Genomic DNA, 25,966 nt, shown 5'->3' on the forward strand with positions numbered 1-25,966 from the left:
AGGAGAACCTCATTTTAGAGATTGATTGTGTCACCCTAGGTTGCTTTTTGGATATTCATGTAATTAAATGGAAGAGTAGATCTAACCTGAACAGGGTATAAACTAGTGTAAGAAACTGTGTTTTCTGTACCAAATCGTGGTTCAGTATTGTAGGATAAAAAATGACTTTATGTCTTTGTTCCAAAGATGAAAGTAAGACACGAAATTCCCCTTGTGGGGATTCTGCTACCGGCGCTTCCCTTCCTTCCCTCCCTTCCATAGGCCAGTTCCAGCTGGCCCACACCCCTGCAGCAGCTGCACCTCTGTGAACCAGCTCCAGCAAGTTTCTTTGCCATTGGCAGTGGGCACATTCCTGTGTCAGACACCCGTCCAAAGGCGCCCTTAGCCTCGGGGTGTGAGGTTGCTGGAGGTAAAGGTACATCTTCTTTGTGAATGAGAAGTCAGCTATTTTTTTTAAAGAGTGTAGAATGATCACTTTGAGAACCTCTATTTGTATATTTTCCCATCATCAGGTGACTTTGTTACTCAAAAAGATATTAAAATTCTCATATATTTGCATTTAAACTTGGAAATATAATTTCCAAACTTCATAAAAATCTTCTAAACAGAAAACATTTGGTGGGCCTCAAACTGTTAAAATATTAAAAATACAACACTTAGAAAATTGGCTTGCAGAAAGAATTGATTTTTAAGAGCATGAATAGTTTTTTACTAGTGAGATTTTAAGTAGAAATCTTTGCATAATTAGTATGTGGATTGAAAAAATCAGGTGTCAAGATTTAGTAAGCACAACCAAAGATAGCTTTATTGCATTTAAATCTACCCATTTCCTGAGAAGCCTTTACTCCTGAGCCAGCAATACAAATTTAGAAAAAAAATGAACTTAAAACCAGGTTGTCAGATTAACTCTATTTCAAAGACTTTAAGATTAAAACAAACACATATTCAATTACACTGGTCTCATTAAATTTTAAAATAATTTTTGTAAGCACAAAAATACATATTTCTAACAAGATTTTTCTTATTTGCAATGTCTCTTTATGTGCTTTAGAGTGTTCAATATGTATTACTATTTAACATATGAGTGCGCATAAATTCACATTAGTAGCGGGGATGCGTTCTCAAAAATTGTTTTGATGGGTGTGAACAGTTTGGAAACCCATGGCTTTGGGAGCCATTTTTTTTTAGCCTCTGGTTTTGCTTTTGGTTAAGTTCCAAAGCCAAGTCCCAATTTCCAAACTAAACAGGACTAAACAGACTAAATAGGAATTCTGCGCGTACTAGCCCAGGAAAATGAACCATTAATCTCCCCCTGGACAGCAGGGTGCGGGCGAGTCTCAGGCTTCTCCCGGGCGCCAGACTGGGGATGCGGGGTCGGTCAGGCGGGTGTAGCCTCGGGCTGCGGTGAGTCATCGGTCGGAAGCCATGCCCGAAATCAAAGCAGATGTGAAACATCCACCAGACTGGTCTTAGCCCCGACGACCAACAGAAGCAGGAGCAGCAGCGCCAGCAGGAGTCTCCCAGGTACGTGGGCTGAGAAGCGCTGGGGTTCTCAGGACCCTGCTCCCTGGGAGCTCGGGCAGAGTTTGGGCGGAGCGCGCACGGGATTGTGGAAGAGAGGGAGGAGGTGGATGGCAGAAGCTAGAGGAGGAAGAGGAAGAGAGGACTAGGGGAAAAGTGGAGGGCTGCCATCCAGCGGGACTGCTGCTGCGCTGGGGTTGCAGTGGCCCCGGCCGCGCCCTTCACCCCGCAGCACAGTGCGGCCCGGGGCGCTAAGATGGGCATCCACCTGGGCAGGGGGCACGGGACCTGAGCGCAGGAGCGCAGGAGTGTAGCGACTCTTTCTGGATCAGAGGTGGTCAGGGTGGGAGAGACACCACAGCCTGCTGACGCGTGGTCGTTGGCCAGCAGCGTGGGAGTGGCTGGTGACCTAGGCTAGGGCTGTTGTTGACCGAGAAGGCGGGGCGGAAACATTGGGGAGGTGAGTGGGAGGAGCTGCAGGGTGCAGCCGGGACACTGTTGCGCTAATTGCAGCCTGGCCTGGAATTTCTGGGGAGCCAGGGGCGAGTTTCGAGGGTGCTGGGTGATGCCACTTCCCCCGCAAATGGTCCCCTGCCTGTCCCCTGCCTGTGCCCTGGGGCTCCAGCCCCTGCTCTCTCTCCTTGTTGAGGCTGTTTCAGGCCCAAACTTCCTCCAGAATTCACTACCTCCCAGCCTCCCAGCCTCCCTGGGCCGCCACACACACCCTCCCAGCTCTCCCAGGACACCCCCGATGATTGGGGTGGTAGTCCCTTCGTCTTCCTCATCCCACCTGCAAATATTGGACTTAATGTCAGTTTCAGCTCTCCCAGAAATGGGAATGACTTTCTTGGCTTCTGCATCCCCTGTGCCTTCTGAGTAATGCCCTGTCATTTGCCTAGACTCTCCTGGAATCAGGATGCTGTGGCTGTCTTTGTTCTGTGCCCTTGGTGTGGTGTGTTCCACATCTCGCGTGGAATGCACACCTTCTCCATTCCAGGCTGGCTCCTCACTTAAATTTCCTGGGGTTCCTGGCCCTCCTCAGCATCCCGAGCTATCAGTCTATAAGAAGATAAACTGAGGCATATTTAAAAATTCAAGACTTTATTTGATCAAGAAGTCAGTTTGAATCCAGCAGCATCTAATCTAGCGAATAGAAAGGAGCTCTGGGATGCTGTAGTGAACGAAAGGTTTTTATAGGCCGAAGGGAACAGGACAAGGAATTTATTGCAAAGGTACATTCCTTTGGGGACAGCAAGGGTCTATCAGGCAGGTGACTTAACTAGCGCTGAGCAGGCGATTCCTGATCGACAGCTGAAGATTCCAATTTTGGGAGGGCTGACACTGTAATTTTGCCGTGTACCTCTAAAACTCCCATGAATTCCTGTAAACCATTTGTTTAAAAGCCATGCGCAGCTTTCCAGCCCATAGCTCAAGTTCAGACATCAGGGGCCCATCTTGTCTCACCACACCCTGTTTCTCAGATGCCACCACGCAGACCCCTCCCTGGCCCCACACAAACACAGCACCCCCCTATCCTTGCACCTGCCAATCCCGCAGCCACAGGCTTAACATTTACCTCCCCCATTCACCAACCGCACAGAAACTGCTGCCCAAGCTCCGAAAGTGAATTCCTTCTGCTTTTCTGTGGTTTCCTTAGCTCTCTGCAAACCCTCCTGCTGCTGAGTGCATGGCTGGCTTGAAACCATGCACTTACGTCTGTGTGTCTCCCTAGGGAGGGAGCTCCCAGTCAGGAAGTATGACGTTTATTCTTCATTTCCTTCCCCAAACCTATATGAGGAAAGTTCCACATAATTGCTCGTTGAACAGATTCACTTCGGGATGTGTGTATGGGGAGGGGGAGTGGAGCGGGGAGTCGGCAGGTGGCTTCCAGGAAGAGGAAGATGGTGCACACTTAGACTCAAAGGCTTGTTCTTGTCGCTGACTCGGCCACTTTTACTACGAGACCTGAGGACAGTAGTAACTGTCCTGACCTTGTCTGTTCACCTGTAACAGGAAAACTAGTTTCATGCCATTTCCTTTTATTGGCTGGAAATCTGACTTTTCCACATTGCTGTGTTTTTATGACACAGTTAAATTGTGGCACTGGCACCCGAAGGTGTTATTTTGTTTCATATTGAAATTAATTCCTTTTTAGATTCATGGGCAAGGTCCATTTCGTTTAAAGTTCCCACCCTCTCAGAGCCTTGATGGACAAATGAGATCGGGGCACCGAGAGGAACTGTGGGAAAGGGGGTCATTCTGCTATGCTGTTCCAGCCCCGAGTTTCCAGGGTGTGAGCCGGCCTCATCCTCCAGGGCCCTTGTGCATGCGCGTGTGTGCGTGTGTGCCAGTGTGTCATTGCTGTGGGCATACACTGCTCACACTCGATGGACCAGTACCTGGGTGTTGACAAGGAGCGGAGGTGAGGAAATGAGATGAAGGAGGAGGAAAATGGAAGGAACCAGACATGGACATTTCTAATTAAGAACAGTTAATATGTGAAGTTGAAATTTATGTGATGCTACCTTAAGTTCATTCCTTTGCCTGTTCAGGCAGGACAATAATACACAGGACACAAATACTCAGACAGACACACAGAGACAGACATACAGACACACAGACAGACAGACAGGCAGGTACACACACATGCTCACACTCACTCACCAACCTGAGCTTATGTCTGCCTCACTCTGAGGTCAAGCTCTTATGCTCAATTAGGATCAAATTCAAATTTATTTGAAAACAATCTGCTAAAATTATAGTAATAATAAGGTATAATAACTTTTTAAGCTTCTACCACCCCCCTGGGCCTGGGAGGTAGGGCACTATCTTCCTTGAAAATTACATGTTTAAAGGGAGAACTCCTAGGAACTTGAGAAAGACTGTTCTGGGTTGTAAAAAAGGAGAGAGGCTTTTCAAAATATTTCCATCTGCAAGGAGCACAGAAAGAGTTTACAGCGACAAGTTGTCGAAAGCAAATACTCCGTGGCTCCGGTGGCAGACACAAGGCCCGCGGGCTGAGTTGGCCCTCCACCTTGTTTCAGCCGCCCGGCGTGTTTCCGTCCTGTGGCAGTGCTGCTCTCTTGCTTCACTGTTAAGGATCGGTACATGTATACAGTCCTAAAGTTACATCCAGCCCTTTGAAGGCAGTCTCGAGGCTGATGTGGGCCCCGGTGAGAATGAGTTTGACGGCCCTGCTCTAAGGAAAGGCAGATGGGAGGGGAGAGGCAGGAAGAAGGTTGCTAATGTGTAGTCAAGCTGGGGGCAGGTCAAGGTCGGCTTGGTCAGGCTGGATCCAGAATCGGTCACTCTGATTCAAAGGATCCACCTGATGACTAAGATTTGGGTCACATTTTATAGCCCTGATTGTGGGCTCCCTTCCCATCCCAGTTTCGGCAACTCTGGCGGAAAATGGTGTATACTTTCGGAGTCTCCTGTTTCACAGTAAATTTTGTGTCTTCCCAGTAGCCTCTGTGTTAGGTCAGACCATCCCAGACAAACCCTCCCAGTCTGTTGAAATCCACCCAGCTGACAGAAATGGCCTTTTTATTTACAGAGAACTATGTATAGTTCATAGATCTTGAACCTGGTTGATAAATTGTGCTAGGGACACCAAACCGAGGGGAAAGTAGCACCAATGAGGGGATTTTGTGTAACAGTGAAGACTTTCAGCTCTGGACTCAGCTGTGGACCCAGTCCTGCCTTCCTTGATGACGGTCCGTGGGACCTGGGACAAGCTAGTAAACTGCACGCAGTCTCCTGGACTCTAACGTGCGGTGGCACCTGTGCTGACCTCCCCTCTTGCTGTGGGGATTAAATGAGACGAGACATGTAAATTGCAGAGAACTGTGCCAGAAAACAACAAAAATTTGTTATCTGACAGTTCTGGAGGTCAGAAGTCCAAAAGAGTTACTTTTTTTCTTTTCCCCTGGAGGCTCTAGGACAGTTTCCTTGCCTTTTGCTTGCATTCCTGGGTTTGCAGCCCTGCATCATTTGGCCTTTGATTCCAACATCACATTTCCTCCTGTGACTTTGACCTTCCTGCCTTCCTCTTATAAACACCCTGTGATTTCATGAGCCCACCTGGGTCCTCCAGGGGCATCTCCCCATCTCGTGATCCCCAATTCAATCCCAGCAGCGAAGTCCCTAGTGCCACACGAGGGAATGTAGTCACAGGTTGGGGAATTAGATGTGGACATCTTTGGGGGTGTGGTTACTCTGCTGACCACACCCAGCATCCGGGGGACGAGGTGAGGAAACAGGAGGTCTGGCTGATGTGCTTCCGGGTTGTGTCTTTGATGCAGACCTTCTCTGATGGATGACCTCGGGGAAGCAAATGGCACCTTTGCCATCACCTTATTGAAAATGTTGGGTGAAGAGGACCACTCACGGAATGTGTTCCTCTCTCCCCTGAGCATCTCCTCTGCCCTGGCCATGCTTTTCATGGGGGCCGAAGGAGACACTGCCACCCAGATGTCCCAGGTATGTGTGCTGTCCCAAAGGAAGGACATGCTTCTTTCTCTGCTTCCACAGAGCTGGCTTTTTCATACCTTCACCCCAGCTGATGAAGACCTGTGTGGCTGGTAGGTGGGGGGAGGGGGCATGGTGATGGACAAAGGGCAGACATAGATAGAACAGGTAAGTTGTGTAAGACAACAAATTGTTTTTTTTTTAAAGGTTTTATTTATTTATTTTTAGAGAGGGGGAAGGGAGAGAAACAGAGGGAGAGAAACATCAATGTGTGGTTGCCTCTCAGGTGGCCCCCTCTGGGGACCCAGCCCACAACCCAGGCATGTGCCCTGATTGGGAATTGAACTGGCAACCCCTTGGTTTGCAGCCCACACTCAATCCAGTGAACTACACCAGCCAGGGCTCCTTTTAGTGTTTATAGGAGAAATCAAGTCATTACTTCATTTTCTCTGGATAAAAGCATCAATATGTTATAGCAATCTTGTATCTTTAATAAGTAAGATAAATTATAATTCTGTCCCATAAAAAGGCCAAGGATTTAAACTTTGTTATATTTGCACTTTTTGCTAACATATTTCAAGTTGAAATATAGCTATGTAAATGAACGTTTTGACAAACAGGTTATTTCTGGTGTGTAATTGTACATACGTGGATGAAGGATGCAACACAAGCGTGGACTTGTATCTCCTGGAGCCACTTGGAGGGAATACAGTCTGATCGATCTGACACGTTAGGTGCACCCTCAGCCCCGCACGAAGCAGTGGGTGGTCCCTCAGGGAAGGAGTCCTTCACCTCTTTGTGTCTTAGAGTCTCTGACCGTGTCTTGTGAAAGCATCCCGGAAAACTGCGTAGGCTCACCCTATTGCCACGCGTGTCCAGAAGCACATCCACCGTCAACAGTTGAATCCCCTGTGGCTGCTCCTTCCAGCTCATGGATGGGCTGCAGCTTTGGACTGGGGTTGGTGGGTGACACAGGAACAACCTGGATTCCCACTCTGGTTTGACATTTGAAACACAATCTGGGCTGGAGAACTTCTGTAAAATTGCTGATGAGACATTTTCATGTTCATTTCTGCTCATTTTTGTAATTCCCAGGTCAGGTTAGATCTGTTCCAGCCACCTATTTGTTCTGTTCTGATTCCCTCCTGAGTTTTCACATCCTGCCTTCCTGGCCTGCATCCATCTGGAAAGGCAGTGGTTTATACCTGGGGGGGCTTTTGCCTCTTGGGGGCATTTGGCAATGGCAGTTTGGGCTGCCATCACTGAGGGGCGCTGCTGACATCTAGTGGGTGGAGGCCAGAAATGCTGCAAAATATCCTGCAAGGCACAGGACAGCCCCACAACAATGTAACTGGCCCCAAATGTCAACAGTCCCAATGTTGAGGAACTCTGTGCTAGCCGGTGAAAGCCAGCTCCTTTTGAGATAGGATCCTCTGTGATGTTCAGCGCAGAGACTTCTTGGAGTAGTAAAATGACAGTGTTGAAGTCTGTGTTTTCTACCGCCAGGCACTTTGTCTGAATGAAGTGGAAGATGTCCACGAAGGTTTCCAGTCACTTCTCACGGAAGTGAACAGGTCTGACGCTCAGTACTTGCTCAGAACCGCCAACAGACTCTTTGGAGAAAAGACGTGTGATTTCCTTCCTGTAAGTAGTAACTTGCACATTGATTAAAGAGAAATTGAAAATACAATAGAAACTATAGGGGAACAGAGATAAAATATAAGTTGACTGCCTTAAAAATGTACTTAGAATATTACCTCTGTAATTATAATTTTGACTTTTATGATGGCGTCTGCATTATGTCCTTTTTAAACTGTTTCTGGGAGATTCCTCCTGAACCTCAATCTCAACATGTCCATCCTCTGGCACCAAAACCTGCTTCTTGCCCTTGATCTGAATGGTTCATATTGACTGCAGCACGTAACCCCAGAGTCCCCCAGTCCAGTGAAAGAGCCTGCTACGATTCAGTAAGTGAGGACCACAAAACATTGCTCCGTAACCTACAGAGTGATGCTATCCTGAGATGAACGGAATGATCAGGGCGAGCCTCCCATCTTCTTGGCTGGCGGTTCCCAGGCTTCTGTAAGACTCAAATGCCTCCTGTCCAGCCTGCTGGTGGGTGCTACTCCATGGAGGTTGCCTGTTCTGGGCGTAAGAATCATCGGAGATAATTCTGGATCTTTCAGCTGGCTAGTCTTCCAGGATAAGCACGAGTGATTCCAGGAGTCTCCTGGTTAATCAGTGTTTGTTTTGAACATCCGCCTGATATTTGAATAGTGTTTTAACTGGGGAACACTGAGGACACAGGGAGCCACCTTCTACTTTTCTTAGTTGCTCACCTCTTCTCTCTACATCTTCTTTCTTCTGTAGAAGCTAACATACATGAGAACAGGAGATGGGTGGAGGATAGGCGCCAATGGCCAGGCACATTTTATCTGAAACCAAGTTTTTGTGAGGTGAGTTATCTTGGGGATTGAATGTATTGGGTACAGACCCTTCTTGATTTAATCCCACCTTACATTTCATAGCTCATGCGCTGACACCGTGTTTTTCCCTGGTCCCTTTCTCTCTCTCTCTCTCTCACATACACACACACACACACACACACACATCTAGGTCAGTCACATTGTATTCCTGGAGGACCTGGAGGATTTCTTGTTAATCCAATTCTACCATGGAGTGTCCCAGTCAGACACTGGGGCTGGGGCTGATGCTGGTGATGCAGAAATGGGGAAATCAAACAAAAAAATCAAACACAAAGTCCAGAGGGAGTCTAAGTGTTTGATGGACATTCATCACAGGCTCTTTGGCACATGCCTGCCCCCGTCCATGTTCTCAAAACATCCTGTAACTCACTGTGTGCTTTCGTCCTCTCTCTTCTCTGCCGGGGAGCCACCCCGAGTCTCATGTCAGGCCTTCACCCTGGTGTCCAGCATGGAGCTCAGGCCCAGGCCCAGCGTTGGGGGTCTGTGCATTTTTGTTGATTGTGTGAGTGAGCCTTAAAGGGCAGGATGACCTGCGCAAGCAGTTAGGCTAGAAACATGGTCAGAAAGAGCAGACGTTCCCACAGCATGGGCAGCTTTGCTGCAGGGGGGCCAAACTCAGCATCTCGCACTGCAGGCCTTTAAGGAATCCTGCCGGAAGTTCTATCAGTCGGAGCTGGAGGAGCTGGCCTTTGCTGACAACACTGAGGAATGCAGGAAATTCATCAACGACTGGGTGACACAAAATACAGAAGGTGAGAGGTTTCATTTCAGTAGACTTGGCAACTTATGAAGGAAAGGGAGGGGAGGTGGCTGGGGGTGTGGCCTCCACTGTGCTGACACTGCGACCCTGTCACCTGGTTGTGTGTGCTTGCTGCGTTCTCAGATCAGCTATTACATTCTGAGGTCTTTCTTGGGCTTACCAGATCCCAAAACGGTGACTTTGAATAAATAATGTGAGCTCATGATAAAAACTGACCATAAGGATCTCAGATGATCTCCCCGTTGGACTGTTCTAGAAAATTCCAGAAAAACGCTTCCTCCTGGGAGCCCTGCTGATCTTCTGTCCCGGAGGACCGTTGCCCTGCCCTGAGGGCAGAGTGACATTCGATTTGGGTGGCAGCTGCGAGAGAGCCACCTCTCCCATTACCTGCCTGTGGGAATGGAACAGCTCTGGTTTCATCCTCAGCCCTCTCCTTCTTTGTCAAGAGACTGTGGCTACATTTGCTTTTGGATTGTGATGCTTTCTGAGTTTGTCCCGGAGTCAGGGCTGCAGCGTATGCAGAGCCTGCACTGTGCCTTGTCTAGTCCAAGTTCCATCTCAGCAGAAATAGCTCTGCCCATTCCTGCCCGGAGTTTGGAGAAAAATAACATGCTTTTAAGCACTCTAAATAGCTAACCTGTAATTTAGAGACTTCCAGAATGTGGGGGGTAGTCACTCTTTCTCTCCGTGCCCACCCAGCCCTCGTTATTCCATGCGCTCAATCTGTACGGCGCACCCGCTGTGTCTCAGGCAGCAGCAATGGTCAGGATGATCCTGAAAGCCAGTAACATAATGACCCTCAGAAGGGAAGAGCCTTGCAGGGTTTCCTATGTGACCCGTGTGGTGGTCTCCCGCTCTCCAGTAGGTGGAGCTGTCCTAAGTCAATGGGTTAGCCAGCATCTTCGCCACACCTCTTCTTCCCACACCTGACACTTCCCCTCCTCGGCTGCTCACAATTTTCCTTCCATCAGGCTGACCATCCACACGTTTTTCCAGAATACTAGAGCTGGGGGTATTCTGGGGATCACCTTGTTCCCACTTGCACTGGACAACTCAAGTTGGGCCCCTTCATTGCATCCCTCTAATCCCTCTGCCCCATTCACTTGGTTCTGGAAGCCTACCTTCAGCTATGGTGAGTCTATACTTCCCATTCTTTGGCAGGCTCTCCTCACCTAGATGAGATTTGAAGGTTGGCATAGAGCAACAATTTCCAACAACCAGCAGCAACCTCCAGGAGACACTCGGCAATGGCGGAAGACATTGTTGGGTGTCACTGTTGGGGAAAGTGCTTCTAGATAACCATCTTACAATGCCCAAGACAGTCCCCACAACATAGAATTATCCAGCCTAATATGTCAATAATGGTGTGGTTGACAAATTCTGGTGCCCAGGTTGAGAGGCTTACAGTTAAAATCAAGACTCTTGGATTATTTTCTCAGTTCAGTCACTTGCCACCTAGGTGACCTTGGCAAAAACATCAGGCAAATACCCTGAACCTGAATTTCTACATCTGTAAACTGAGAGCGAAACGACGGTTGACCTGCCTGCTTCAGGATTGTTGTTTCAGGACAAACGGTACCCTGTGTGGGTGCAGAGCCTGCAACATCGTCACCCGATCCATCAGGCAGCCAAAGAGACAGGAATCCCGCCTGGCTGTCAACGAAGTCTTGGCATCCCAGGTTGAGGAGATATTTTTGTAAAAGAATGATTATTCCCCCCACCAAATAGCCACAAACTTCTCTTGTGTTCTTTACAGGCAAGATTTCAGAGATTCTGGGTGTTGGCACGGTCAGCCCACTGACCAAGCTGGTTCTCGTGAACGCAATCTACTTCAAAGGCAAGTGGAAGAAGCAGTTCGACCGAAGGTACACGAGGGGGATGCCCTTCAAAGTCAACCAGGTAGGGGACAGAGATTTCAGGTACACTGCTACTCTCTTAAAGTCACCATGCTGGGGAAGGCTGTGAATGGAGAAAATCAATAATTTATTTCACACTACCTTGATTGTTTGTCCACGTCTGAATGTATTTCATGCCCTCCCCCCATATCTGTTATTAGAAAAGGGAGGAGAAAAATGAAAATCATTTTTCTATTGATGGTTTCCTTTTTTTCATCCTTGATCCAATTGACCTTCTATCTCTGGTCATATTACTGTGATTGAAAGAAAATTTCTTCTAAGCCTTGGAATTATGGTTGTACTGTTGTTGCCGGTGAAAACAAGCTCTTCTGCAGTGTTGAGAGAGACGAATTTCAAATGGCACACGTGTGGAAAAGTTTAAATGTGATGGCAAGACTTCACTGGGGCAAAGGGAATTAATACGCCCTGGGGGATGTAGAGAACCAGCAGGCGCTAGCAGCAGCTGCCATGATGCTCCTATTAATCCTCCATATATTTTCTTGGTTTTTGGTAAAGAACAAGGTGCCATACAAACCATCTCACCCAAATTTCTGATTCTTTTCCGGCTTAAGTGGGGCCCTCCTCCTAAGCAATCCCTTTCCTGGACCTACTGGGGTTTCACGCCCCCTCTCCAATTCGATTACCTTTCCAGTTTTCCCAGTGACGCTTGGAACCCAAAGGCAGATTTCCCACCCAAATAAATCTTACCACCAATTACATCCTCCCTTGTTCGTTTCCCAAAGGGCTTTCTCGTGACACTGCATGTCCCCCATTCCCACCGGCAGCAGTATCCCTGTCTGCATTTACTTAGATGCCTCCTAAAACGCCGGTGACAATGGCACCTATGGATTGCCTTAGATTCGTGACTAGGTAATTCTGAGCACAAGGAAAGGGGTGTTAAGAGATGTAAAGGTTGACTATTTATTTTGAACTTTTTTTGACTTTTAAAAATAAAAATTGTATATATTCAAGATATGCAAGATGATGATTTTCTCTACATAGGGAAATCAGTAAAGCTACCTACTGTATCTCCCCACATAGCTGCCTTATTGTGTATATGATGAGAGTCCCTGGAATCTACTTTTAACGAATTTCCAGTATTCAGTGCAGCATTACTCACCATGGTCATCACGCTGTACATTAGATATCTGGATGTAGGAGCCTTTCTTAGAAGTACTTTTGTCCGTTCCCTGTTGCATATGGTAATGGCTGGGGTCAACAGCTATTAGCTTGATATTTGACCTCTATCAACTTGATAATAGCGCATTGCACAAAGACTTAAAAGTCTACAATGTGTTTGATGCAAGCTTTAAAAATGGTAGAGGCTACATGTCTTGTTAAGTTCTCTCCTCCAAGAAAACCAAAGCTGTAAAACCAATTATACAATTGAGCAACTTTTCAGGATAAAAGTCTAACTCCCTCTGGTCTGTACATCTTCTCTAACCTGATCCTCCAGCCCAAAGGCCTGAATACTAGTTAATTCTTCTCTCAACTCAGAAAAATAATTTTTAATTATGAGGTCTCTGGGAGTGCTTCTTTATGCATTTTATCAAGAGGGAAGAAACACAACTTCTTCCAAAAATAATGAGAGAGTTTTATGTCTGTATATTCGCCAATTTATTCTCTCTCACCTGGTTATAATTGATCTGCTGGGGCATGAGTATGTTATACTCAATACTAATACGTAATAATGAGGATTTTATATCTGTCAGCATGAATGCATAGAAGTAATAATCCTCTTATATGTACCTAGGGGTTCTGTGAATCAGACTTATTTTTAGGGAACAGTGCTCATTTTTCAGTAATCTGATTTTAATTCCATGTTTTCATTAGGAGAAGAAGACAGTGCAGATGATGTTTAAGCAAGCAGAGTTTAAAGTGGGCTACGTGGAGGAGGTGCACAGCCAGGTCCTGGAGCTGCCCTATGCAGGGGAGGAGCTGAGCATGGTCATTCTGCTGCCTGATGAAGACACTGATCTCGCAGTGGTAAGCCCTTGGCAATGGATGTGAGTGTCTGTGGATCCAGCCTTAGTGCCTCTCTTCAAGCCCATTCACCAGATAGCGTTCGAGGAGTTTCCAGTATAGGGTTGTTATAAAGAGTGCTGGGTGGACACCATTGCATGCCTTTGGTGGGGATGTGTATGCATTTCTATGGAGTATATATCTAGGAATGGAATTGCAGGGAAGGACAAATGCTGAGAAGCTAAGAATTCAGAGTTCCAGGAATATGAGCATTATTCTTGATTCTGAAGAGAAGGGCTAGTTGAGGGCCTAATAAGTAATGAATGAAAGTACTGGAAAAGGATAAGGATTGATCTGGGCAGCCTTTCTGCAACATTCGTATGCATATGGGTCTCCTGGGGATCTTGCTACAATGCAGATTTTGATTCTGGGGGCTATGGCCTGAGATTTTTGCATTTCTAACAAGATTCCAGGTGATGCAGGTGCTGTTGGTCATGGACCACACTTTGAGTAGCAAGAGTCTAAAATACAGGAGAGGGATTTACCTTAGACAGGAGGAGAGAGCCCTCTTCCCGAGACCGAAAAGGGATGGAGTTCAGGAAGACGGTACATTTGTAAGGTGGGAGGTGTAGGACCAACAGTGTGCTGGTTGTCTGGTTCTCTGGGTGTGGAAGAAGCCCTCCTACATCATGTGTGCTGTTTTCCTGGTGTCGGTACTCCCACATGCCTAAGTTTAGGTTACCAAGTGTTTGATCATTGACTCTCACCAGGGATACAAGCCAGCTCCAGCACACCAATGCACAGGGTGTGAGGTTCCTGATTTCCCTGGTTTCTCTGTGGAATCAGGAAGCTATGGGCATAAGTCAAGGATGAGATCTGTCATGGCTACTTAAGAAAATTAGAGGAGTCTAGGAATAGAGCTAACATCCAAACAGCTGTCAGTGGAGGGGGCGCTCACCTGGGCTCTGGGTGGTAAAGGGAAGGAAAGGAAGATGCAAACTCCTTCTTTTATTTCTTCCTTGTGGATAAATAGAAAGAGTGATGGGTCTCGGAAGTTTGGAAGCCCTCCCCAGCGCAGGCAGAGGGCAACCAGGGTGCCAGTGGCAGCGGGCCCATTGAGTTGCCCGTTTCTGCTCTTCCTTCCCCAGCAGCCACGCCTCCCGTGCCCCTCAGACAAGCCCTCATTTCCTCTTTCACAGACCAGAGTTCTGGGCCTTGCTCTGTCTCTCCTTTTCAACAATGTCTCCTACTTACAGTAATGTATATTGCATGAATATAATCAATTGGTTATGACAGTTTTCCAAACTAAAAAACATTTGAAATGAATTTGGTACACATAATTAACAAAAAAACCCCTCTCTTTGTCTCAGGTGCTTTCTAGCTATTTTACTTTTGTTTCCATAAAACAGGAAAAAGATGAGGATTTGAGGGAAGATCTTGGTCTGTTTACAAGAGGAACAATCTCTGTAGATTGTCTTGGACTAGAGCTCACTTGGACTGGTTGCCTGTCATGGGGGGAGGGGAAGCGGGTGCACACCAGGGTGCTGTTATCTTGATTTCAGGATTTGACTCTTCGTTATTTCAGGTGGAAAAAGCACTTACACCTGAGAAGCTCACAGCCTGGATAGATCCAAAGAAGATGACTTTGGATAAAATTCAAGTTTTCCTTCCGCGATTTAAGCTGGAGGAGAGCTATGACTTGGAACCTGTTCTTCGAAGTTTAGGAATGACTGATGCTTTTGAGGAAACCAAGGCAGACTTTTCGGGAATGTCAACTAAGAAGAACGTGCCGGTGTCCAAGGTGGCACACAAGTGCTTTGGAGAGGTCAATGAAGAAGGCACGGAGGCGGCTGCGGCCACTGCCGTGGTCAGGAATTCCCGGTGCGCCAGAATGGAGCCAAAATTTTGTGCGGATCACCCGTTCCTTTTCTTCATCAGGCACCACAAAACCAACAGCATCTTGTTCTGCGGCAGGCTGTCTTCACCATAAAGAGGGGCCGTTGCTTACAGGTGCTCCTTTTTTTTTGGCCAACCTTGCCTTAATTCAGATTCCACGTTTTCTTATTTAAGTGGTTTGTCTGTGAAACAGTTCTGCTTTAAATGTTTAGGTTGGGCAATTTCTTTTATAGTGTTTTTCTTCCTCAAATATCTAGATTTTGGCTTGTGGGTTCAGGTTGACCTTGGGTTATCAGATGTGGTCTGCTGATAGGGTTGAGTAAAGCTTCAAAATCAGACCTCTTCATGTGTGTGTGTGAGAGAGACAGCCCCACCCAGTTTGGTGACCCACACTTTCTGTCAGTCCATCAGGAAAACCCCATGGTCAGAGATGAAGCAGTAATGCTCCACAGGTACTCAATTCATACCTGTTTACTTCAACTCCTCACCCTTGCCAGGCTTTTTAAATGTGCTAATATAACCTCAAGGATGCTAATACAGATGGCACAGGCTGTTGAGTTAGGGTTGCGTTCCAAAGGAACAAGGCTACCAGGAGCCAAAGCAGGACCCTGAAATATCTGGTCCAGCTTACCTTCTCTCTGGAGCCCACAGGTGTCTCCTTTGCCAGATGGCAGGCAAGCACTACCTGAACACATGCATCCCGGCACCAGCCTGCCTCCCGTGGTTGGCTTAGTTGTCTTGTTGCTTGGTGACTCTTCATTTGTTGTTATTGTTTGTTTGATTGATTAGTTCTCAGAATCTTTGTTTTTCTCCTGCCTGTAATTTCTCTAGAGCTGGGTTTTGGGAAGAGAGTCAAACTCCTTTGTGCCATCTTTGCAGGCAACTGAACCATCTTTTTAATGAGGCTTGTGCAGCTATGTCAAAGCAGGAAAAAAAAGGTTGTTTTACCATATACTCATAGGCCTTTAATGAATTTGAATTTACTCTTTAAAAAACAGAAATTATGTTTTATAGTCTACAGATTTAAAAAAGTCTTTAAATACCCAATCTTGGCAAAGATCAATAGCAACTCTTATACAAGGCAGAGGGAGCTGAAATTGGTAAAACCACTTAGAAAAGCACATGTTAAGCATTTGTCCACACTATGACCGGATATTCCACTCCTGGCTAGAAACCCTAGAAAAAATTTGTGTTCAATAGGCATGCAAAAAAAAAAAAAAAAGCAGCTCATAGCAACATTGTTCATTCTAGCAATAAAAAATGTAAAAAAATAGGGAAAACACTGAATTATTAAAGTGAATAAATCATGCTGTATTCCTGCAGTGGAGCCAGGGTCACTGCCTCATTCCACTCTGGGGCACCATTCACATAGCTGGCACATTTTATACAGCACATAACGTTATTGGTGTTTTGTGGAAGCTGTACAAATTTGTGCAGAATACCATATATTAGGAGAAATAAATTAATCATAGCTACCACCATAAAACACATTGCTGACCAAAAATAACAAGTGTCAGTTGCATTTGCATAATGATAAACAATAGGCAAACTGATTATTGTGCTGCCTAGAGATACATACATACAACAAAGCTGCAGAGGAAAACAACAAAAGAATTAATGTAAAATATAGAATAATATTAAATCCAGGGCAAGGAAAGAATGTGATTAGCTAGGTCAGAAGGGAACTTTCAAGTTATTCGTGATAGTTTGTTTCTTAAGCTGGGTAGTGGGTATTAGATATTTATTCAATTTACTACTAACCTATAAATATACATCTATGGAAATCCATTGCATTATATGCATGATACGTTTAACAATGAAAAGAAATTTAACAAAATAATGGATAAATCATGGTATAATACAATGCGTCAAGAACCACAATCAACTAAGAGAGGTAAGATTAAATATTGCAAAGTTAATAATTGAACTAAATATAACATCCCTATTAATGGACAAAATCCTTTAGATTGAAAATGAAAAACAGCCTCTTGCCGGATGTGGATTTCAGTGAGCATTTCTCAAACCCAGTGACACAAAATACCAACGTGAACTGATAGGCAAATGTCTCAGACAAATTCGAAAGAACAGCAGTGGTCGAGTTGTTAATATCAGGACAAGTAGACTTTAAGGAAATGAATTAAAATGGAGAAGTGCTGTCATTTGGTATAGAAAAGGGAATGATGCATAGGGAAGGTAAAATTTATACTTCAGCATGTCTCTTTCAATACCCCACGGATGAGCATCGGAGAAATAAATCCTACGAGTTGGATGAAACAGTTCAGTGTTGCACTGTATGTTGAGACCCATTTTTGTACATCTTCACACCTCTGAAACTAAGATACGACTTGATGTAATCATTATTGTCTGTACATGCTTGCATTTAGTGATGGCGGTCTATGCTTTTTTTTACTTTAACTTATTATTGATGTTATAGTGTTGAGTACAGTTGTCATTATTTTTAAGATTATATTATTGGCATTGAAAAACTTACTGTGAATGTCAGAAATTATTGAAGTGAAACAGTGATGTGGAATTTGATATGAGAGAAGCAAATTCTTCTTTTTATTTTTCTTTTTTTTTAATTGATTTCTAGAGAGAAAAACAGGGAGAGAAACATCGATCAGTTGCCTCTTGTACATGCCCCTACTGGGGACGAAACCTGCAACCTGGGCATGTGCCCTGGCTGGGAATTGAACCCATGACCGTTAATTTTATATTTGAAGGAATGAGTGAAATTTTCTATTTTCATGCAAAGCAATGACCCTGATATATAGGAGTTAAGAACAGATGAACAGACAAAGCTGTGCTAAATGATTACCTATCACGTGCCAACAGCAAAATTTGCAGAAAGTGTTAGCAGCTTGGAAGGAAATCCCAGAGACAATAGTGCTGTGTGTGCTTATGGTCGGTGGTGTTTGGTGAGCTGCACATAACAGAGCTCTTGATGGCATAACAAGCAATATTTGATGAAAGATGTGAGAGTCTGTGGTGTTCGGCCCCGTAATGAATTAAAAGACTCAGACTCTGAGTATGTTTTAAGGTTATTTTGCAAATATTTGATTTTACTTATAAACAATAACAAGATATATTAAAAATATATATCTAAATATATATAAGAACTCTACCTATTTATAGAATAAACCTTTAATTGGAAGACAGTATCATGTCATAATTCAATTGGCAGAGCTTTTATTTCCTTAGTGATACATGAAATAATGTGTTTTGGAGATGAGGTCATTTTAGGATTGATGAAGTGTGGTGTAGTTTGTTGGGTGATTTCTTCCCTTCCTATCTTTCTGTCTAGAATGCGTGTGGGTTGGGTGTTGGACCCTACAGATCAACACTTCTCTGTCTTCTGTTTTCCATTCTTAAATCCTGAAATATTTCCTGAACTTTTTCTCCTAGTCCTTCTATTGATTTGGGGGTCAATAATATTTTACATTTCACAAACATATTTTTTTGCCTTTTGATTATTCCTTTTTTCATATTGGTGTGTGTGTCTAAGCATGGGTAATACTTTGCAGAATTAACTAAAGATAGTAATGGAATTTTTAATGTTCTTGTTTAAATTGTTTTTCCAAATCAACCCTGCTGAGTTCAGTATTGGTCATTCTATAGTAAACCAATGATTAAAGAGTTTTAAGTTGAGGAGGAATACACTTAAGTTTGCAATTTCTAAAGATTGTTTGGGCTGCTATATGGAGAGTAAAATAAAGGGAACAAAAGTAGAAATAAGAAGCCCAATTGGAAAGTTATTTAATAGTCTTGACAAGAGATAAGGGCTGTCACACTAGCTCATCACAGAAATACACACAGGGAAGGGAGTGCATTAGAGTCATCTTTTGTAGAAGAAACCAGAGGGCCCAGTGTTGGAGATAATGTGCCAGCAAACATGTAGCAGTGATGAGGACAAGGAAAGTTACTGAAGGGTTGGGGTGAGCAATGGGGGACAGCTGAAGGGGACCAGGGGTAGGATGTTTTACGTAGGTTGGGGACCAGTTGTCCCATTTTGAACTTGTTAGCATTGAGATTCCTGTGCCATGTCATTTCTTGTTATTTTTTGGAGAGAGCTTCATAGCGGGGTCTGGAGCTCAGCAGACTGTTTCAGATGGATGGAAGGCCATGGAAGAGGCTGGAAAGCAGGGGTCCCGGGAAGAGAGAGTGTGGGTTGAGTGTCCTTGGAGTAATCCTCTCTCAGGCCAATTACTTCAGTCTTCTCATACCAGACTCTTCTCTCCTTGGCGGTGTGACCCCATTTCGTGAGTTACACATGGCCTTGATTCCTGTTGTGCAGGCCAATATGTTATCTTTAGATTCTGTAGGAGCTGGTTCTCAGATTGTCTTTCTCTGAGGATTTTTCATGCTGTTTCTTCCTCTTTGATCTGAAGTTGTTTAGCTCTACAGGCTCCTTGCCTTTTCCTAATTTTTTTTTTTTTTACCTCTTCTTAAAAAACGTGTACTCTGTAGATGTGAAAGGCACATTAAGCTACACAGCCCCAAGTCCTCTGCAGTTTCTAAAAGTAAATTGTCTGAATGTCTCACTTACTGACTGACCCTCAGGGTCTCTCATACTAAGCAGTGTTTAAAGAAATCTACTTTTCGGGTTTTCCATCTTTCCCCTGAAATTCTGTGGGCTTCAGTTTCTAGAATGTACCATGCCTTCCCCAGCTCTCCACGCCTTTTGCCAGGATTTTTTTCTGGAATTTACAGGTTTTTTGTTCTCTGTCATGTGTCAGACAAACCTAACTGCAGTCTGAATCTGTAGCTGTGGGGATGGTAGTCTATGGCAGGGGGGCACCTTCCAGCACATCTGTGGGGGCACAACACGGAATGGATCAAAGACAGCAAGACAAATCAGCAGCCCCAGTCTCTTTGAACTTCAGCCCTCAGCAACTGGGCAAAAGTGGATGTGCAGGTAGAAAACTTCAGAAATTGGCTTCTTGGACACTGAGAAGGCAGTTGCTAACAATTCAGAAGTCACTCACTAGTTATACGACCTTGAACAGGTAACCTAACGTCCTTCCGGTTCAGTGTCTCTTCCTCTGTAACATTCGGGGGTTTGTGCAGATGATCCCTAAGTGGCTTCCCGCTGCCACGTTCTCTAACAAATGTGCAGCACGAGGCTGTTCGGGGCCATACGCTTTGCTTTCTGCATTGCGAGTTTTCGTTAGTTTCTGAGCTTTTGTTATTTCAAAGGTGAGTTCTCTTGTTAGAAATCTAAGTATGCTCTAGTGTGCTTGTTATACCGACACCTTTTTCATTTCAGCTCAAGACTCTGATGATCGTTGCCAGTGAGAGCATCGCCAAATAAAATCATGTTTTCTGTGCCCACACTTATTTGATCTTCATCTTTGTCAGCAGAAGTATTGCTATTTGTCTCTTCAACATTCTTCAGTGACACTTGTGGCCTCTGAAGGTTCTCTCATCAGAAGTAAGGCCTTTGCTCATAGTTCTCAAGGCTGCAGCTTGTGCCAGAGAAAGGGGTTTAGGCAAGCATGCTTGTGCTAACCAAGGTCTCCAGGCAAGCTCCCTCTCCTCCCAATATAAGCTACGTTCAATTAGGGGACTATGATTTGGAGGGAAGGACTCCCATAAGGTTCTGCTCTGTGGCTCCCGTGGCCTTCCTGCTGCTGATTGGCCAGCTTCTTTCTAAGCCAGCCCCTCTAGGCCTCCTCCCCAGGGAGGCCTGGAGTTCTGGGTTTGGGGGCATGAGGGGGCAGCGGGGGAGCTGACCTCCTGGGAAGCACAGCTGGTGACTGAAACATACCATAAAGCCCTTCCCCTGGGAGAAGCCTCCCTTACCGAGCTTATCCAAAGGGCCAGCAAGCTTTTCCGAAGGTGCAAGAAGGAAGCAAGCATTCACTGGAGCTGGATCAGGACATGACGCGAGTGTGTTTTCTGAGAAAGAGGCGTGACACCAGGTTTTGTTTTTTTTCTGGTCTGAAATCAAGATTGTTCTGATTGAAACCAGGTTTGTTGTGGTTTGAAATCAGGTTTGTTCTAGGAAACCCAGAATCTCTGATAGTTCTGCTTTCAGGGGAGGTTGAAAGATGATTTCATACGTTTAGGTAGACATCAGAGAAAAGTATCAGTGGTGATGGGTGGGAGGGATAAACACATCGTTATTGCTAAGAGTGACAAGTGATGGACAGGGAGATTATTGAAAAGTCATAGAGATTTGGTATTTGAATAGGGAGGGATTTCAGGAACAATCTCAACATACTCTTAGTTTTATGAAATCCAGGACTCAGAGAGCTTGTATGGCCTCCCCAGCACCCTGAACGTCACCTTACACATTAGTTTATGGACTATTTTCGAATGAGGTGCACAGGAGCACACATCAGCGGGTGGTCCCGAATGATGGGTGTGAAAGGAGAATGGTAGGCATGAGACTCAATGGAGTCATTGACGTCTCTTGTCCACAACCTGCTCTGACCCTAAGTAAACCCTAAGACTTCACCATTGCAAACAGTAACAGAGAGCTGTCTCTGCACTTCCTCCTCTATTTATAGAACAGCATCCACCAAGGCGCAACAGGAGAAACCTAGGCTGCATCCTGTCTTCCACCGTTCCGGTGCCTCCCATTCTAGTCATGGCAACCCTACCACCCTCCAACCCTCCCCTGGTTCTTCTGGGCCACACTTATCTACTCCCTCCTGAATCTAGTCTTTATTAGGGTCCTAGTTTTTAAAAAGTAAGTATACAATATACAGATGATGTAGTGTAGAATTATACACCTATATCATTTTTAAATATTTTTTAATTGTCGACAGTATTGCCGATGTCACCATCCATGTCCCCCCTTACCCCCAGTCCCCACCTGCCCGTGCCCTCTCCCCCTTCCCCTGGCCATCCCCACACTGTTTTCTGAGTCTGTGGGTTGTACATGCATGTTCTTTGGCTAATTTCTTCACCTTCTTTCATCCGGTCCCCCTCCCCCTCCCCTCTGACAGATGCCAGTCTGTTCCGTGTGTCCACGCCTCTGTTTCTATTTTGTTCATCAGATTTTTTTTGTTCATTAGATTCCACATATAAGTGAGATCATATGACATTTCTCTTTTTCTGACTGGCTTATTTCACTTAGCACAATAATCTCCAGTCCAAAAACTAAAAGCATTTCCCTTAAGATCGGGTATACCTATATAATTTTATTAACAATATCACCCCAATAAATTCAATTAAAAATAAAAAGTAAGAATATTCATATCATCTTCTGTTTTTTCCATGACTTCATGATAAAATTCAAACTTGTTTGAGGAACATGTCTTTTCTGACCTGTCCCCTCACTAATTCTGTATTCTCTTCCCTTCCTATTTCTTCACACTTGTATGTAATTTTTCAGCTGTAGTGAACCTGGTACTTTGATGAATATCCCACGCCACTTGGTGTCCTTGTGCCCATGGGTATTGGTCAAACAGGGTGCCTGCTCTCTGATGCTTGTCATCATATGGAGAACCTTACACCCGGGAAACTTTCCAGGTGGTCCCAGGTAAAGGAAAGACAAGAGGTGCTCAGCTCTCCGAAAGTGACCACAGATCCACTGTCTGGTCCACACAAGTTTAGGCCTCCCCATTTTAAAGATGGGAAAAAACCTATTAATGAGAGATTTTAAATAATGGGCATTTAAATAATTTTAAATAATCATACACCTAATAGACAGCAAAGCAGGACTTGCCCTTTCTGGTTGAACCCTCCCATCGGTACCTTGCATGATGAGTAGCCGCCTCTGCAGAACTCGAAGGTCACGCTGCCCAACATCCACCGCCCCCTTATTTCCAAACAATAAGCAAAATTACTTCTGCTCACGTGTGTGCGTGGTTGCACATACGGAATTTCTTATTGGACTCTGAGTCTGTCCTGAAGACAAAGACAAATTTTTGTTACAGAAGCACTGGTTATGATTATGATTTTAAAAATCCCACTCATTGAGAGCCAGGTTACAGATACGCTGCTTACAGAAACCACTCTCCCAGGGTGTAATTTCTCTCAGCTGTTTAAAAAACAGACTAAAAGCATTTCCAACCTGATACCGCTTGGTGTCGCTATTAGTCTGTTCACCAAACTGATTTCCTTTTCAGGTATTCTAGACAAAAGACAACCTGTTTATTTGAAAGAAATATTTTGGGCTAAGCTGAAATAGATGTATCAGAATCAAACTAAATTTCTTGCTTTTTAATATTATTTTTCAAAACTTAATAGTAATCAACTTCAGGTTTATTTCAGTAGACACATTCTGAACAAAACAAATCTTCTCTAATTAAAAATAAAAAGCCTCGGTTATTGCATCCAAGTTATCTTGGTGTATTGAACAGAAATAAAAGGACCAGAAGGAATCTCTCAAAATGTTGTCAAGGCCAAATCAATGCAAAGTGAGTGAGAATATTGAGAATTGATTTTTTTCAACTAGTAATTTGATTATTAGTACGGTTCTGGTTTTTATGGTGCTGACGATTTTGTAAGCACTTGGGTCCATTGAAGTGGGTGAAAAAAATATATTGAGTACGTATCATGTGAATATATTTTGTTAAGCAATTTACATGTATAAAGTCTAATCATCTTCATCATTACGACCATTTTAATTATTTAATGTTTTTCAGCTCACAAAGCATTTATCTTAATGACTCCTGTGAGACAGAGAGAAAATGTCAAAAAAATACTCAGGGAAACCATTAGAAACAAAGGAGATACAGAGGAAACTTCCATGAGTTATACTCCCTGTTATTACGGATTTATAAAAGTGTACCAAAATTTATTAGACACATATGGCTATGTGGCTGCACATTGTTCGTAGTACTTGCTAAGTTCCTCAGGTTTCTTCGTGGCTTGAAGAAAACCCCATTAATAAGACAAAAAGAACCGAGTAACTGCGTCCAGTTATTCAGTTTTAATGATTATAACCTCCATTGAAGATCAGATATCAGCTGGATGAAGAATCAAGGCCAGTGCAGATGTGCGAAGGTTGACTACATCACGACTCCCAAATCTGTATGTCAGTGCGGATTTTGCCTTGAGGTCTAGACCTGTAGAGCAAACTGCCTATTGGAAGTTGTCTTCCAGGTCATTGTCCAGATTGCCAACAAATTTCCAAGTAAAGATGTTTTCTATCCCTGCATCTGCAGCACCCCTCTGAACCCCCATCTCCTTTGCCCCTTGATTCCAGGGGCATCATCATCCACCCTGTTCTCCAAGCCAGAAAGCCTGGAAGTCATCCTAGACTTGGCCTTCTCCTGCCTCTTACATGCAGTCACTCATGTCTTCCTATTTGTCCTGTGAGTGCTGGTATCTCGCACAATTTGTCTTCATCTCTCCATCTCCACAGCCAGTGATCTAGCTCCAGTTCTCATCATCTCTGAGAAAAGGGCTACTCCCTAACTCTTGCTCCAGGTTCTCCTCTACTCTGTTCTCCAGAGTGTTGCCAGAACCAGTCAAGAAAATCGAATCACGTCACACCTCTGCTCAGAGTTTCCCAGTAGCTAACATTGACTACAGGATAAAACCAGAAAGCCTCAGTGTCTGCCCCTGCCTAAAGCGACAGGACTCTGTTAAGATTTGTGCTATGGCAACATTGAACTCCCCAGACAGTACTCGAGGAATTTTGGTTGAATTAATAAGGAAACAGTGTGATCTGATAAAGAGACATGTACCTCAACAACACTGATTTGTCATATCGCCACTAAAACTCTTTTTGGGGGGGGGCATCCTGAAGTTTCTATTGGGTTCAAAAATCCTCAAAAAGGAATGATTAAATAAATGTATGAAAGCATGTGGCAAGACTTGGGACTATTAAGATTTATTAGTTTAGACATAAATTTTTAGTTAGCCGGCTAAGCAGCTTCAGTGTGCAGAGGTGAATCCTTTGTTTAGAGCCTGGAGTGTGGCTGCAGGATGCTGTAGGTACCCTGGACTTTCTTCACCAGGTAGCGTGGGGCCATTGCTGGGAGGAACTCTCTTCATTCTGGGGCCATCCACAGCTGGATAACCTTGGGTAAGTTAGTCTACTTCAGTTTCTCCCAAGCAAAATTAAAAGAGCAACATTAACCTACACCACAGGCATGTTAATAAGTACATTTTTCCCCAAAGTGCAATGTACAAATTTTCATTACTTATAGGGCTATGATAATAGTTAATTGTCCCTAGTTCTCCTTGTTATTTACTACCCACTCAAGCAAAAGATGTTACCGAAGGGACTAAGGGGGGGAAAGTTGCAAAAAATGCTGATGTGCCAAATAAGTTGCCAAGGTAATAAAAACGTAATCAAGACTGCAGAAGACCTTCTGATTTCCATCCCAACTAATCATTAGAGATTCTATTGCAAACTAATTTTCTTATCTCTTATCTCCAAGTCAGCGCCTCTGCCAAGGACTTAAGGGCTCAATTTATCATCTCCCTTAACAGGTACCTTGCCTGCCAATGTGCCTTGGCTCTGGACCTACCCAACTGATTTAAAGCAAAATTGATTCTGACTCACAATGTATGTGCTCTGGGTTTTAAATCCAAATGCCTAAATGCTGAAGTAATAGACAATGCAACACTTGCACCATGGACATGCACCTCTTGTTCTCCCAGTCTCCTCTTCTGAATGACTAGTATTGTCATTAGAATCAACCAAATGTATCATACCACCAAAGACCCTTTCAGGACATGAGAAGAAGACAAGACAAAGGAGACTTACAGGATGAAGAGCCTTCAGAACATCAGAAATCAAAGCAGTTTACCAAGGTTTGTATCTCAGTGGACCCATCTTAGTCTTTCCAATTATAGGTCAGTTGACAGGACAATTACACAGTATACACAGAGAAACAAATCAGCAATGTGATTGAGTTTCTCAATGGAGATGAATAATTAATGTTCAAACTTTTAGATGTTAGAGAGAATATAAATAATAATTTTGCAAATGAGAGAACAGAGACTTGAAAGGGTTTGCCCAAGATGCACAGTTAATGCTGCAGGGCCAGTTTACCTTTACGTGGAAAATA

At 44.4% G+C, this 25,966-nt stretch overlaps 1 protein-coding gene across 2 annotated transcripts; it reads left to right on the plus strand.

The window, feature by feature from the left end:
* The first annotated feature begins 1,382 nt into the window (after positions 1 to 1,382).
* On the plus strand, positions 1,383 to 20,389 carry SERPINB8 (serpin family B member 8). 2 transcript variants are annotated; one of them, XM_024580399.3, is made up of 8 exons: positions 1,383 to 1,524; positions 5,826 to 6,003; positions 7,498 to 7,635; positions 9,112 to 9,229; positions 10,994 to 11,136; positions 12,966 to 13,118; positions 14,680 to 15,104; positions 20,257 to 20,389. In XM_024580399.3, the coding sequence occupies exons 2-7, from the start codon at positions 5,836 to 5,838 to the stop codon at positions 15,082 to 15,084; spliced, it is 1,125 nt and encodes a 374-aa protein (XP_024436167.2). In that variant the 5' UTR covers positions 1,383 to 1,524; positions 5,826 to 5,835; the 3' UTR covers positions 15,085 to 15,104; positions 20,257 to 20,389. The 2 variants fall into 2 exon arrangements, with proteins under 2 accessions (XP_024436167.2, XP_045043909.2); XM_045187974.3 differs by lacking the exon at positions 20,257 to 20,389 and having other exon boundaries at positions 14,680 to 17,564.
* The last annotated feature ends 5,577 nt before the right edge of the window (positions 20,390 to 25,966 follow it).

Source organism: Desmodus rotundus, chromosome 10 (genome assembly GCF_022682495.2).
Source record: "Desmodus rotundus isolate HL8 chromosome 10, HLdesRot8A.1, whole genome shotgun sequence".
Classification (NCBI taxonomy): Eukaryota; Metazoa; Chordata; class Mammalia; order Chiroptera; family Phyllostomidae; genus Desmodus; species Desmodus rotundus.

Excerpts from the sequence above, each read along its gene's own strand:
- SERPINB8 (XM_024580399.3), top strand. The coding sequence starts at position 5,836 with ATGGATGACCTCGGGGAAGCAAATGGCACCTTTGCCATCACCTTATTG. Across the intron at positions 9,230-10,993 it reads GGTGACACAAAATACAGAAG|GCAAGATTTCAGAGATTCTG; the intron begins GTGAGAGGTTTC and ends TGTTCTTTACAG. Across the intron at positions 13,119-14,679 it reads AAGACACTGATCTCGCAGTG|GTGGAAAAAGCACTTACACC; the intron begins GTAAGCCCTTGG and ends TCGTTATTTCAG.